The sequence below is a fragment of the Melospiza georgiana genome, chromosome 1 (genome assembly GCF_028018845.1).
Source record: "Melospiza georgiana isolate bMelGeo1 chromosome 1, bMelGeo1.pri, whole genome shotgun sequence".
NCBI lineage: Eukaryota > Metazoa > Chordata > Aves > Passeriformes > Passerellidae > Melospiza > Melospiza georgiana.
The window spans coordinates 25,260,293-25,275,056 of record NC_080430.1 but is presented as its reverse complement, the minus strand read 5'-3'; the positions used below and the strand labels follow the sequence as shown (position 1 = coordinate 25,275,056).

The following is a 14,764-nucleotide window of genomic DNA, read 5'->3' as shown; positions in this document are numbered from 1 at the left end:
AAGAAATAGACAAGAAAAGGAAGAACAAAACCACAACCCCCTGAAAACAGATAACATAACCCAGCTCTCTGAAGCAGACATGGAGTGTGGTATCTTTTGGTTTGGGTCCTGTCTCATTACCCAGTAATTAGCAGTCCTGCCTATGCCACAGTGTAGATCTGCACTATGGAGGATGCCTGCAAATTTTTAAGAACCCAACTGTTTCACAGGGTAAGAGCAGAGGCAGGCAAAGTCAGAAGGAGCAAAAGAAAATCTGCACAGGCATGCACACTGGGAGAGGAGGATTATCACCTAGACAAGGCAGGCACAACAAAGGCAGGCTGCTCAGTGTTACTGTCAGCAGCAGCATTCCCATCGGGGCACTGCTGCTGCCTGGGACCTGAGGCAGATTTCATCTGTCCCCTGCACTGCCTCAGCCCTTGCAAAGACCTGACTGTACAAACTGCCCTTCCAGATGCTGTGGTGGCAAACAAAACTAACAGCAGGCATGCAAATACTATTTTAGGAAATGGTGTATTTTTCTGAAAAAATTCATCTCAAGATGTGGTGAGGAATTAGCTGAGGAAGGAATAAATGACATTTCAAATTGATGTTAATGAACAACCAATTATTTTTACTTTTTACCCTTTATAGCTCCTTGCATAAGAGCTATATAAATGTGAAAATTTGTATGAAAGATTCCACTTTCAATTTAGTATGAGATAGAATTTAGGCTATGAACTAACTGGGAGTTGAGACAGAACCCTGCTTTGAATTAAAACTTTCCAAATAAGAAAAAACAAAAAATGGCAATAAGTTATTCTTTATTAGAACAGAGAATAGTGAATAGTGAAAAGCCAGAGGGCTGGATATTTGCAATGCTGCTGTTAGAACATACTCTTTAATGATGTTTTAATGATCTAGAAGATTAATTAGACATGGCAAAATTGGCTAACCAATTATTTAAGAAGCAAAGACTTTGATCCATTTCAGCAGAATTTAAATAAACAAAAGCAGGTAAACTCATTGGCAGGTTAGAATTAAAACAATTAATAACTTTCAGGGTGGTACAAGTCATGATAAACCACCAAACAGGTTTGCACAGGCTCTGTGTGGTTCCCTAAAAAAAAATCAAGAACATACTCAGAAGGCACCATGAGAGCATCCGCTCAGTGCCTAGCAACAGGGTGGGAAGCCAGGAAAATGTTTAGTCACATTCATACAACAGGATACGGAAGGAGGACACGGAATTTAAAATTTGCCTCTCCAGTAAAACACTGAATTTGGTTAACTTCCTTAAAAGAAACCTTTCAGAGGAAAGTAAAAATGCTAAAAGTATACAAGCAGCATATGAAAGACTGGGATTTTTGACGATTCTCTCATGCAAGATCCTTTCTCCTTATCAATGCATTAAGTCTTCCAAGAACCATGTCCCCCTTTCCTGGGACCCTGCCTTTCCCAGAGCTGTGTGAGCACAAATCTTTGTATTCAGTAACTATGATAATAGAATAAAGTTTTCTCTATGAAAGAACTAGATTTTTCCTCTTGTGAGTATGTTCAAGGAAAAAGAAATAAAATTCCCTAGAGGCATACAGCTCTTTGAGTGAGCATTCTCCGGCAGAGACCGTAGGGTCTCCCAGAACCCTTTCAGTACGATGAACAGGGGAAGAAAGTGTGGTCACAAAGGCTAAACACCACCCAAGCAGCCTCAAAGAACAGGCCTGATACTCAACATCACAGTCCATGGGGAGACTGCAAGCAAAACAACACAGGAGAAACTCCATGACAGGATGGGATTCCCACTGTCAAGCCGTCTCCTTATCCTATCTTTTATGACTGCAGGCACCACTTGCAAACTTCAAGCTGATGGATTACATCCTAAATGGGGTCAGAAGAAGCACAGAACAATTAGTGGTATTAGTGTGGCACTGCCCTCTGAAGCATTAATCTTAGAGCAGGGGCAACAGTCAACAATATTGAAAACAACACACATTTCAAATCCCTCCTGTATATAATCAAATTCTGAAATCTGCTAATGTGAGATATTAGTGAACTAAACAGTTATATAAAATTATAGAAGACTTGATATTTACATCAATTGAAATAGCATTCATAGTTGTATTTGCCTGATTAGAGTCACGAGGACACTAATTCTCATCCTGAAAAGCAGAAGCTGATTGCCAGCTGGGATTATGAAAGAATTCCATCTCTTGCCTTTGCCTCATAGGCTACCAGAGTACATCTGCTGGATACTGATTATCTTTCTAGAAAACATTATAAGAAAGAATAATTTAATTTATTATCACTGTGGAAGTCAAACTGGTTGAGCCAATGATCTTTCATTATGGTATGATGAGTCTGCTGGATAATCCAATACTGCAAACAATGGATAAAATAACTGCAGATGTTTTTACATTTGTTCTTCCTTCACTTCCTCTCAGCCTCACCTAGAACAGTTCAAAAGGTAAAAGCCATGTCTTCATTTTCACAAATTCTTTACTATGTCAGCTACAGAGAGTCTGGACACATTTTTTCTGGTAGAAAAATTGCAAAAATCTATTCTAGGTCAACGACTTCCACTGTCAGTATCATTCAAAGTGTTCAGAAGGCTCAAAGGAGAAAAATAAATCACTAAGTATTGGTATTATGCAAGCTCTCTGAAGAGGTATTGACTGCATTTACTGCAAAGAATTAACAAGTGGCTTTAATGTCATTCTATTCTTGAGTGTCCTTTCTTTGCAACTGATCTCACATACTAAACCCTGCTATAAAAACCAGCATGCACTTTGACTAGATTAAGGACAAAATGACTTCAGATACCAAATGCTGAGGGATATAAACGTGAAGTAATGACAGTGAAAGGCACACAGATCTCTGTGTGTACAGGACACCAGGCAAAAGAAAGGCACAGATTCTGTATGCTATGATCACATAGATAACTATGCCTATTAAAGCAGTTCTATAAACCCCATCAAGCTGACACTATTGAACAGCAGATATGCAAGTAAGTGTGAACGTGATTCCCCCTGTGAAGGAAGGATTCGTGAAGCTGCCTTGGATCAGGTGAGGGGTGCTTGTACACCGCCTACACACTGGCAGTCAGCTGGGACATCCTCCCCAGGAAAGGCATGAGGGGTTTATGGAGCAGCAACCTCTGCCCCTGCTCCTGCCTCCTGCAGTGACACGGATCATTCATGGCACTGCCATGGGAATGGTGCGCTCCAAGGGCAGGAGTACTGCTCCCTGCACTGCTCCCTGCCCCACTCCCTGCCCTGCTCCCTGCACTGCTGCCTGCACTGCTCCCTGCCCTGCTCCCTGCCCTGCTCCCTGCACTGCTCCCTGCCCTGCTCCCTGCCCTGCTCCCTGCCCTGCCCTGCTCCCTGCCCTGCTCCCTGCCCTGCCCTGCTCCCTGCCCTGCTCCCTGCACTGCTCCCTGCCCTGCCCTGCTCTCTGCCCTGCCCTGCTCCCTGCACTGCTCCCTGCCCTGCCCCGCTCCCTGCCCTGCCCTGCTCCCTGCCCTGCTCCCTGCACTGCCCCGCTCCCTGCCCTGCTCCCTGCACTGCTCCCTGCCCTGCTCCCTGCACTGCCCCGCTCCCTGCCCTGCTCCCTGCCCTGCTCCCTGCCCTGCTCCCTGCCCCGCTCCCTGCCCTGCTCCCTGCCCTGCTCCCTGCACTGCTCCCTGCCCTGCCCCGCTCCCTGCCCTGCCCTGCTCCCTGCCCTGCTCCCTGCACTGCCCTGCTCCCTGCCCTGCACTGCTCCCTGCCCTGCTCCCTGCCCTGCTCCCTGCCCTGCTCCCTGCCCTGCTCCCTGCCCCTGCTCCCTGCCCTGCTCCCTGCACCGCTCCCTGTCCTGCTCCCTGCACTGCCCTGCTCCCTGCACTGCCCTGCTCCCTACACTGCTCCCTGCCCTGCCCTGCTCCCTGCCCCGCTCCCTACACTGCTCCCTGCCCTACACTGCTCCCTGCCCTGCCCTGCTCCCTGCCCCGCTCCCTGCCCCGCTCCCTGCCCTGACAGCAGGCAGGAGCTGCCAGCTGGAGACAAGAAAGGCATTTTGCCCCAGCAGACCCTCCCATTGTGTCCCTAATGTTCTGGAGCAGTTCAAGTGCAGAGGTTTTCACTGTCTGCCAAAGAAGGTGGAGATGAGGGATTCTCCATCCTAGCTTTAACACAGCAGGAAAGAGGATCTGCCAGAAACCAATTCTTCTCACCACAAAACAAGCAGCAGGCAGGGCTCTTTTGCCACATGTCAAAAGAAGAACAGTCAGGAAGTTAAAAATACCTTATTTCCTTTCATATCTAAATTCATCAATATTAGCTCTTACTTTCTTTACAAGCAAATGTTCAGACCTGTATTGAAGCCGAAACATCAAGCATACTGAAATATCTCTCTCCAAAAAACTGCTTTCTGGAACCATTTTTCATTTTGTGCAACTAAAACCAATGTAGAGCATCAAGCAACAACACCATCCAGGACTGGACCAGAAGCTAAGCAGGAGTCTGTGCTGTACAAGGGTTGGCTACCTTGTCAAGTCTCACTCCCAGCCTACCACAAATCAGGGAAAACATCATGCATTTCTCAGCTGGCTTGCATAAAGCAGAAAGAAGTCTTTCCGAGCATTTTTTTCCATGAAGTTTAAAATGGAAAAAAATTGAGGAAGTTGCACCAAATTCTACCCATTTCTTTCCTCTGATTAGAAATACACATTAGTAAGATACTGCCAACCACATGGTATGCTCTTTATGTATACATTATTAATATTTTAGTAACATTTTATATTGTAACTCATAGAGTATTTGAAATGTATTATTAACTGAGTATTATTCTATGCTTTTTAGGGGTCTAGTTTTGACACTAACATACTGGGTCATTTTTTCCATGAAAACTCAGTATCTTAATCTTACAAGGAAAAATGAAGAAACTCAAATATCTCTTTGACAAATGAGACCTGTCAGAAGCCAATGATCCCAGTGCACAGTACACTTGACAATGTGAACTCAACAACAATGAAGAAATACTTTTTTCAGCTCCCTATTTTGTGACAAGGGTCTAGATTGCAACCAGTCTCACTGTAATTTATTTCCTGAGAGAAGACTGTGGGAGTTCTGTGTGAAAATCACTTTATGATTTTTCCTTCCTCCATTATTTTCCCATGGAAGCAAGTATTCTATTCCATAACTTATGCAGCAATAATTACACAAACTGAGCTGATTCTAAATGTATACAATAGGTATGTTTTATGTGAGTGCTTTCTTTTTTCCTTTTTCCTTCTGAACTAGAACATCAAACACAGAATATACATAACATTTGCTCTGTGTACCGAAACACAGGAACACATTATTCTCTATCATAAGGATTTTATGTTTGAAGGTCCCAACTAAAGAAAACCTAATAAAGTATATACTCATTTTCATAGTTTAGTCAGTAGGAACACTCACAGCATGTGTGAGTCTTTGCAGAAATAGTAATGGTGTAACTTCAAATGTAAATGTTACACAAAAATATACTCGCCTATAATTACATTACAGTTTCAAATATTCTCTTTTTTCCTAAATAACCTCTTTCAAATAAAAGATTTATCAACCACCCCCAAGATTCTGTGCAGAATCCACATCCCAGCATTATTCCTCAATGTCATGTAGGATCAGCTGTGGAATTTTAGTGGAAGCGTGCTTTCCAACATAGAGCACCACCATCTGAGGGCGTCTGCATATATTACCACCCGGAGTTTAGTCATGGTTCAAAAGAAGTCAGCTCTGAACTCATTAATTAAAGAATTCAGTTGTACTCCCTAGAGAGAACCAAAAGGTGACTTCAGAATGGCTGCTGCTTTTACAATATGTCAAAGATATTTCTGGATTTATTTTGTAGAGTTGAATCTTTACTGAAATTACCAAGCTGTTGAAAAACTGTGTGACTGCACAGGGTCTTAAATGGCAAACCAGTTCAATTCTAGGGAAACAAAGCTCTTATTAATGACATTTTATAGTTTTGCACTCACAACCACACAAGTTCAGAAGCGTACTTGCAGAATATGTTACATTTTTGAGTCTGTTCATTAATTTATGGACTTTTACAGGGACAATGAACCACAGTATAGGTGCAGAGAGAAACCCACAGGTGGTGCTGGGAGCTCGGTTAATTAATACTGGTTACTCTCCTTAATTTGGCAGCTGTTATCACTACTGCATCCAATTCTCTCCTGTCCTCTGTGCTGAGGTGGCAAGTGAGGGACCAGAGTGCTGATCTCCTCCTGCTCCAACCCTGGAGCGTGAACATGGTCAGTGTCCCCAAGGGTGGAGCAAGGAAGTGATCACTGGCAGCAGCTTCCATCTGACCAACACCATGACCTTCATCATCCCCACTAATGCAAACAGCTTGAAGCCCGTGAACATCTAGATTAGTGATGAATAGCATAGTCATCATCTGTCTGCAATTCCAGCTTGTCTTGGTTGTAATACTTTAAAAATGTAAGCCAAAACAAAACTGTCATACTGTATTTTATCCCTCTCTCGGAATGAAAGGAGAGATCAAAGGAGAGAAGACAGAGGCCAAAAGCCTCTGATTGTACCTGGGCAAACTGAAAGGCCTGCAAAGGAAGCCAAGTAATCTTAAGTATTAATTTAAATTTCTTTTTTCCCTCTAACATACTCACCTGACTTTCTCTTTGGTGTTTCTAAGAACAGTTGCAGCAAAATTTTGTGTAACACCAACCAGACTGATGCCATCAACTTCCACAATTTGGTCATTCACTTGGATCCTTTCAGGAAAAAGAACACAAATGCATAAATAATTGTATGAATTCTTCCAAATTTTCAGCAAAACTTAGCATAGAGAGATCTTTATAGTTTGACCTTAAACAAAAGCTCAGTCATAGAATGATTGAGGTAAATATGAAAAACACATCATTCCTTGGACACAGACATCTCGTAAATCCAACTTCAAAGTTACCATTACAGTTAATATCATCAATTAATTATCCAGTCTCTTTCCTTGTATAGAAATACAGCAACACAAACTCCTGAATTTGTCATATGAATTAAATTAAATGAGATACTTAAACAGCTCTTATATCATTCTTTCCTAAGCCAATCTTGAAAAACAGCATAAGACATAGTTCTGGTATTTCATGCTAATGGAAAAAAAATGTAGTATTTAACTAAAACAAGCTGCTCATCTGTGGAGAAAAGAACTAAGCATCAGACCCAATTGTGACATACTATCTTAAGATATTTCATCTAACTTGTTCCAAAAAAATGAATTCTCAGTGTAAGCATGATCTTGCTGCACACAATCATAAAACTTGGACTGCTGTAATGAGGACTCTCTTTTTGAGACCAAAAACCTATTTACAGCTGATACACTGTTTAATGCAGAAGAAGTTTAGACAGATGAAAGCCATGTTGCTTTTATCTAAAGCAAGCACAGCTACAAAATCCCTACAGCAGGCACCGGACTCCTCTGGATTACGAATCCCTGGAAGATGACTGCTATACTGTTCTTTAGAAACGCACGATCTCTTAATAGTTTCAAAACAAAAACCAAACAAACACATCCAGAACTAGTCAAAGGGAGCAATTTTCAAGCACTTACATGGATTCTATTGATCCAAATAACAGAGTTTACAAAGCAACCAAGAAACAGCTATGAAAAAATCCTATTTAAATTATATGAAAATACTTAAATTAATGTATTTAACATCTTAGGATATATTAGTGATAAGATTTCTTTTCAAAAAACAGAGGCTTCAACAGAATGTTGAAGCATTTGTACTTGGAGCACTAATTTCTCTGTCAAGTCTGAGGAACTGCTTTGCAGTTTTACATGTGTTCAAGCAGCATCTTTGTTCTTTGGATTCCAGTGATGACTAAGAAATACAGTATTTACTCTTTGGCAGCCTCACACTACAGAATGTCACTGTGTTCTAGGCAGGATCTCCCTTGAAAAAGGCAGCCTATAAACTCCTATTTTGAAAATCATATCTGACATTTTAAACTCAGAATTTTATTTCAATTTGCACTGAAACATTTGAGAAATACAGCACTCGCATCAATATTCATCTAATTTTGAACTTTTTTTTTTAAACTCCCAACTCTTATTTTTATGGACACTGTTCTCCAATACTCCCTTACACATATATTTTAATTACATAGGAGCATATATGCATATCAACCTACAAAGGGAGGACCTCCCCTGAAAGCCCATTCTGACAGGAGCTCCAGGCCCCCTGTGTCAAATCTAATTTCAAACACGAATGAAAAATTAGGCTTGGATTGCCAAAGTCTGAATTACAGAAATTGTATTGCTTTTAGCATTAATAACATTGGTAATTCTTCTGACAATTATTTTCTAATGTTCATGACTTTAAACACTGCCTGCAGATAACAATGAAGTAGCAACTATTAAAACAAACCAACTACAATTGAAAAAATTATTTGCACAATTGCTCTGTATGATGAACTGAAAAATTTAATTTGTGCAGAGACATCTTCTAGAGTTCAAGCTAAGAACTATGCAACGTTTCAAAACTGTTGCTCCCAATGCTATCAAAATACTTCATAAAGTGAATGACACATCACCACAATAACCTGAAAGAAGCAGCTATTGATTGATTGATCCAGGAAAAGATTTTGTTTTTCATATTCAGTCTAATTTTTCATATTCAGTCTAATGACTGATTTCCTATCTTCCTCACTACTAATAACCTCTCCTAATACTTATCAACCTGCTTGCCTTTGGATTCATCTTGAAGCACCCTCCTTGGGCATACACTGGCACACAAAACCTTTAAGTATGACAGCTAAATGCTACCTTTTTGTCTACAGCAGCATGAATCAAGCCAGGGGTGTTAAATCACTGAGAAACCTCTTCGCAGATTTTGTATTTCCAAGGGAGACAAGTACTTTATATCATAATTTGATAGGTCTTTCAATAAAAAATAGAACAACTATCCTACAGATACTGTAACATTTTAAATTGTAGCTTCAGGAGAACCTGGTTGAAGATTGCTACGTGATTATTCAGAATATCTGATGCAACTACGGAAGAAGTTTTATTTTCTGGTTGGAGACTTTGTTTTGCTATCAGTGCTAATGATTAAGTAGGCTTTTCATAAAGATGAAGTTAACAGGACCCTTTATAGTTGATGCACTTTATTATGCAGAATGGTCTGGTCCTGACTGAGAGGATTATATATCCCTTTCCCAAGTGAATGATCAGTCAGGCTCTCAAAGAGAAAATCAGAGTCCTATTTCTCAGCTGACTGAACATTCTGCCAGTTGAAAACCAACACAAATATTAGAATGGTCAAAGAACGATATTATTTTTTCTCAGCTGACAAGTTCCTTTCAGATGCCATCTAGGGAAATGAAAGAACAGACTTGTGATGGAACATTAACTTCTGCAGCCCACTCAAACATGTGAATAATGAGATGAAAAGAAATTACAGATCATGACAGAGCAGCAGTGAGTGACTGATTTTCAACCAGAGAATTTTACAAAGAATACCAGTCGTGAGCTTAATGCCTTCTAGCTGAGGTCAAGTATACCCTTCAGAATAACATTCACTTAAATTTAAAGTAATGGATAAAGTCATGACATCTTGAGGTGTCAGCTTCATTTCCCTTCATAATTTTTAAGCCTATGATAAATCAGTACTTGGCCTTCAACATGATATTTTATTGCCAAGATCTCTAAAGACACCCCCAAGCCCAATCTAGAAGACAACATAGTTCAGTAGTTTCCAAGCAACATTACTAAACTTTGCAACCCCCTGCCTTCTAGAGTCTTCTGCTTAAATTTTTGTGGGGTTTCCACAGCAGAACAATTTTTTGCCTGGCTGAAAAGTCAGAGGTGTTCAACAAGGAACATGTTACTGCAATGTATTTTTTAGAAGACATCACCAACATCTTAAGAGTTTATTCCCACTCTTATTTATAAACAATATTTTCATATTGTTTATGACTAATATAACAAGACATTAATGGTTAAAATCAGAAAAGGAGAATGCAGATAAGTTGATTTAATTGCTTACATATCAGAGAAGTAATATTTTACTGGCATGAAAATTTACAAAGTTAAACACTTTATTTTTAAGGACAAAATGAAAAATTGTATGGGTTAGAAGATTTTTAAGAATTCTTTTCATAATTAAATGATTACATAGTAAAGTTTTTTCCTGTCTCCTGAGAAGAGGTTGACTTGGTTTTGGCAGGTATTGTATAATACACAGATCAGCAGGTGTTGTAGAACACACAGATAACTGTGCCCCATATGATATGAAATATTTTATGTTGAAAAGGAATTCTTTAGCTTGCACATACCAAATAAGCAAGCAGATTTTGTATTAGCACATAGGACTACACACACCAATTCACTTCTTTAGTGGGCAAGGTTTATGGTACAGCTTCCTATTCCAATTAATTAATGTACTTTCAGTGCTGTAGGTGTGAAAACTGAACCCCAGAATAGAAGACTATCCAAAGTAAGTAGTATGAACAATCTGTGTTAGTAAAGTTGAAAGGAATGCATTTAGTAAAAGTTTAAATATTCAGACACACTAATTATTTCCTTAATCACAGAATAATCAAGGTTGAAAAAGATCTTCCAAGACCATCCAGTTTAGCCATCAACCGAGCAGCTCAATCACTCCTAAACCACATCCCAAGTGCGACATCCAGATGCCTCTTCAACACTACCAGAGACAATGACTTCACCACCTTTCTGGGCAACTTATTCCAATGCCTTTTTCATTGAAAAAAAGCTCTAATATTTAATCTGAATCTCACCTGACACAACTTAAGGCCATTTCCTCTCACCCTTTCACTTGAGACATGTCAGAAGAGACCGACTCCCACCTGGTTACAGCTTCCTTTCCAGCGGCTGTGGAGAGTGATAAGGTCATCCCCAAGCCTCCTTTTCTTGAGGTCAAACACCCCCAGCTCCCTTTCATAAGACCTGTGCTCCTGACCCTTCACCAGCTTTGTTCCCCTTCTCTGGCCACACTCCAGCACCTCAGTGTCCTTCTTGCAGTGACAGGCCCAAAGCTGGACACAGCACCCAAGGTGGCCTCACCAGTGCCGAGCACAGGCGCACAGTCCCTGCCTGGGTGCTGCTGGATACACTACTGCTGGTCCAGGCCAGGATGCCTTTGGCTTTCCTGGCCACATGGGCACATCCTGGCTGATATCCAGCTCCCTGTCAACCAGCACCTCCAGTCCTTTTCTGCTGAGCAGCCCTCAAGCTGCTCCTCCCCCAGCCTGCAGCCCTGCCTGGGGCTGCTGCGGCCCCAGGGCAGGACTGGCCCTTTGCCTTGGTGAACCTCATGCAGCTCTGATGTGAACCCAGGGCAGGACTGGCCCTTTGCCTTGGTGAACCTCATGCAGCTCTGATGTGAACCCAGGGCAGGACTGGCCCTTTGCCTTGGTGAACCTCATGCAGCTCTGACGTGAACCCAGGGCAGGACTGGCCCTTTGCCTTGGAGAACCTCATGCAGCTCTGATGTGAACCCAGGGCAGGACTGGCCCTTTGCCTTAGCGAACCTCATGCAGCTGTCCTCAGCCCATAGATCCAGCCTGTCAAGATCTCTTTGCAAGGACATCATATGCAGAGAGACCAAATTATCCAATGTTGAACTGAATTACTTTTTTAGTATTGCCTATCTAAAGCTGGCTTGAAGCCAATAGAAGAGGTGGGAGCTCAACACCTTAAGAATTGAAACTACTTTCAAAAGTGACACAGAGTTTGGAATCAGCAGCCTTACTCATGCTAAAGCATCTGGGTTCTCAGTAGTCACAAACACTTATCTTTGGCAACTTTGTTCTTCTTTAAAAGTCTAAACTCATGGAACCAATTTAGTTCTTCTCAGAACCACATCAGTTACTTGGACCTTTCCAATGAAGTTGACCAACTTTACAGCTTGGATTACCGTGACATATGTTAAGCAAACAACTATTCCCTATGAAAATCATATTTTATAGTAACTCTTGCTGATAAAATTTCCAAATACAAAGTCTCGTTTACCTGCCATCTCTTTCTGCTGTCCCACCCTCTGTTACTGTTTTGACAAATATTCCCAGTTTTTCAAGGCCTGCATCAGCTCCAACTCCCATTCCAATAATGCTTATGCCAAGTCCATCTTCATCTGTGAAAGAGGCAAGAAAAAGCAGAAAATTCTTACATTTATCTGTACATTATTTGGTAGGTAAGCATTTATGCTTTGGTTCCTCTTGGCTTTCTGTGTCAATAACACTAATATTACTTTGATCCCTTTTAAGAAAACTATTTGACTACCATTTAAATTACACACAAAAAGTATCATCTGCAGCCTTATGAGGAGCATAGAACAACAGACAAGATTTTTACTCCTCCAGTAAAGAACGAACATATCACAACAAACACTGTGTAAAATCATGTTAATGGAGTATCACTAAACAATTCTCTTAAGAAGATAAAAACTGCCTGTCTCTGAGCTGCTTCTTTAATTCCTCACTGAACAATTCCTGAAATCCAAAAAGCCACAGTGAATACAACCAACTCATGGAAATTCGAGATAGACTCTGTAGGTATGTGTAGGCTCCCTCAAACGTGTATGTCAGTGTCACAGGAAGTGGAAATGACACACAGACACGGTACCTTTTTCTAGCTCCACTGGGAAGAGCTCCAACTTTTCCACACGCTTCTCAAGTTCATATTCAGCTGATGCAGCCACTGGGTCAACTTCATCATTTCTCCTGTCATAGTCCTCATTAGAGTATGTATTGAAAACCTGTGGAAATAGATCAAAAATCATTCAGCTATCCACTCCAAAAAAGACTTCCAAATTATTAAATTAGCTACTACTTTTGTCTTGTGATATTGCAAAGTTTGAAAAGGCTTTAAAAGACAAATTTCTCCTGCTCATTCAAACTTCAGGTTTTTAAATTTGTGCTTTTTTATTCAAGGAAGCACAAGTACGGTTGGAAAAGTCAACTGAGTGTAAGTTTCTATTGCCTTTGATTATAAATTCAAAAGGTGATCCCTAATGTCTATGTTGGTCTATGCATATAAATAATTAAAATAATTAATTTAACTCATTAAAAATGCACTATTAATAAACATTAACAGAGTCAAATACATTGAAATTATAACCTGTATAGTGTTTCTGTATTAGTCTTTAGGCCTCATGAAGTTTCAGTTAACATTCATCCAAACAAAGCTTGACCTGAAGATTACTAATCTACATTTACATCACCTATGAATATCATGGGGGTTATGTTCCATACTATGCATTAACATTTTTAGAATAGCAATATACACAGCCATTGGATTTTTTTTAAGCTAACCAGGTTTACAGGTTTATTTAATCTCTAAAGCAGAATTTAACAGTGACTGAATTAACCTGATTATATTATTTATGCTACCTATTATCATACTTTCAACATGGCCTTCAACCAGTGATTATTCAGACCGTCAGAAACATTAGTCAGGAAAAGCATATTTTCATATTTTAGAGATCAGAGTTTGCCAGCCTAATTCATTAAACTGTCTGCACTTGGCAGTAAGGAAAGAATATGTATTACTAGTGGTAATAATTTTACTAAGCCTCAGTCCCATGGATATATCATATTCATCACTTCAAATAAAGGAAAACAACTTCCCACATTTCCTCTTCCTCTTTTACAGACAACCTACAGAAGACATCATTGCGTGGCCACGTTTTCCTTTACCACTAATAGTATAAAACACTGCACCCTGCTAGATAGCTACACAAACATTCCAAAGTTCTCCAGAAGCCTGCTCTTTTACAGCCCTGCTTGGAGGCTCTCTCACGGTGTCCCTGGATGGAGCACACATGCCAGCTGGCTGCCCAGGGCAGTGACAGGAGCTGGGTCACTGCCACCTGGGGTTTCACCTGCCCAAAGAGCTGTTAGTACACATCCATTTCTTTTAAACAGCAAATATATTAAAGTTGAAATATGAAAATACTTTTAAATACTACTGCTAGTCCATTAACTATGCTATGGCCACCACAAAGCTACCAAAAAGACAGCAGCGATTCAATGGCAATATTAATACCCACTCACATGGGTACTTCACACCAATGTGAAACATTTTGTTTTCTCTTCCAAGAAGACGGAAATTATAAACATTTTACAAGAATTCACAAACCTATCTCACATGGATTTTTAGTTATTATGATGCAAGAAGAAGGCTGCTTTAACAAAATTATGCTCCTAGAAATCCTTCATAAATACATTCAAAGCATAAGTAAAATAAGACACATCATGCTGTCCAGTGCTGCTGAATGTTTTATGCTGCTGTAGTATCTGTAAGAGCGGAGAGAAGCATGGACTGAGAAACAAGTAATGCAATTCAAGGCCACCATTTCTATCCTGACTAAAAACAGATAAAAACAGCTGGAAGAGTCCACTCAACAGCAATGAAAAAGTGGTACAACTTCCCTGCTAGCTTCCCTTCTCTGTGATTTGGTGTCAAAGGCAGCAGTTTTTACCCACTAAGGGTTCCATGATCAAGCCGAACCTCATTCATGCTGCAATCAACCAAAATAAGGATCAATCAATAGAGTGAGACTCAATTACAACAACACTAAGCTGAGGTTTGACCATAAACCTTTAAGTTTGAAATGCAGCAGACATGCAAGCAAGTACAGGTTAAAAACAACAGCTGTGAATTTAGCTTGAATCATGTAATTTATTAGCATGATGAGAGAGACCCATGCCTCAAATGCAAACAGAGATTAACTGCATGAAGGTAAAGGAATATACTGCTAGCTGGAGACAAAGAACAA

The 14,764-nt window shown here is 40.4% G+C and overlaps 1 protein-coding gene across 6 annotated transcripts in view; it reads right to left on the bottom strand.

Moving 5' to 3' along the window:
- PPP1R9A (protein phosphatase 1 regulatory subunit 9A) overlaps positions 1 to 14,764 on the bottom strand; it is a 128,079-nt gene that overhangs the window by 47,233 nt on the left and 66,082 nt on the right. For all 6 annotated transcript variants that reach the window (XM_058026236.1, XM_058026226.1, XM_058026245.1 and 3 more), the window contains exons 3-5: positions 12,610 to 12,742; positions 11,998 to 12,118; positions 6,632 to 6,736 (exon numbers count right to left, since the gene is read on the bottom strand). In XM_058026236.1, the coding sequence (XP_057882219.1) occupies positions 6,632 to 6,736; positions 11,998 to 12,118; positions 12,610 to 12,742 (359 nt within the window). The remainder of the gene's footprint in view (positions 1 to 6,631; positions 6,737 to 11,997; positions 12,119 to 12,609; positions 12,743 to 14,764) is intronic.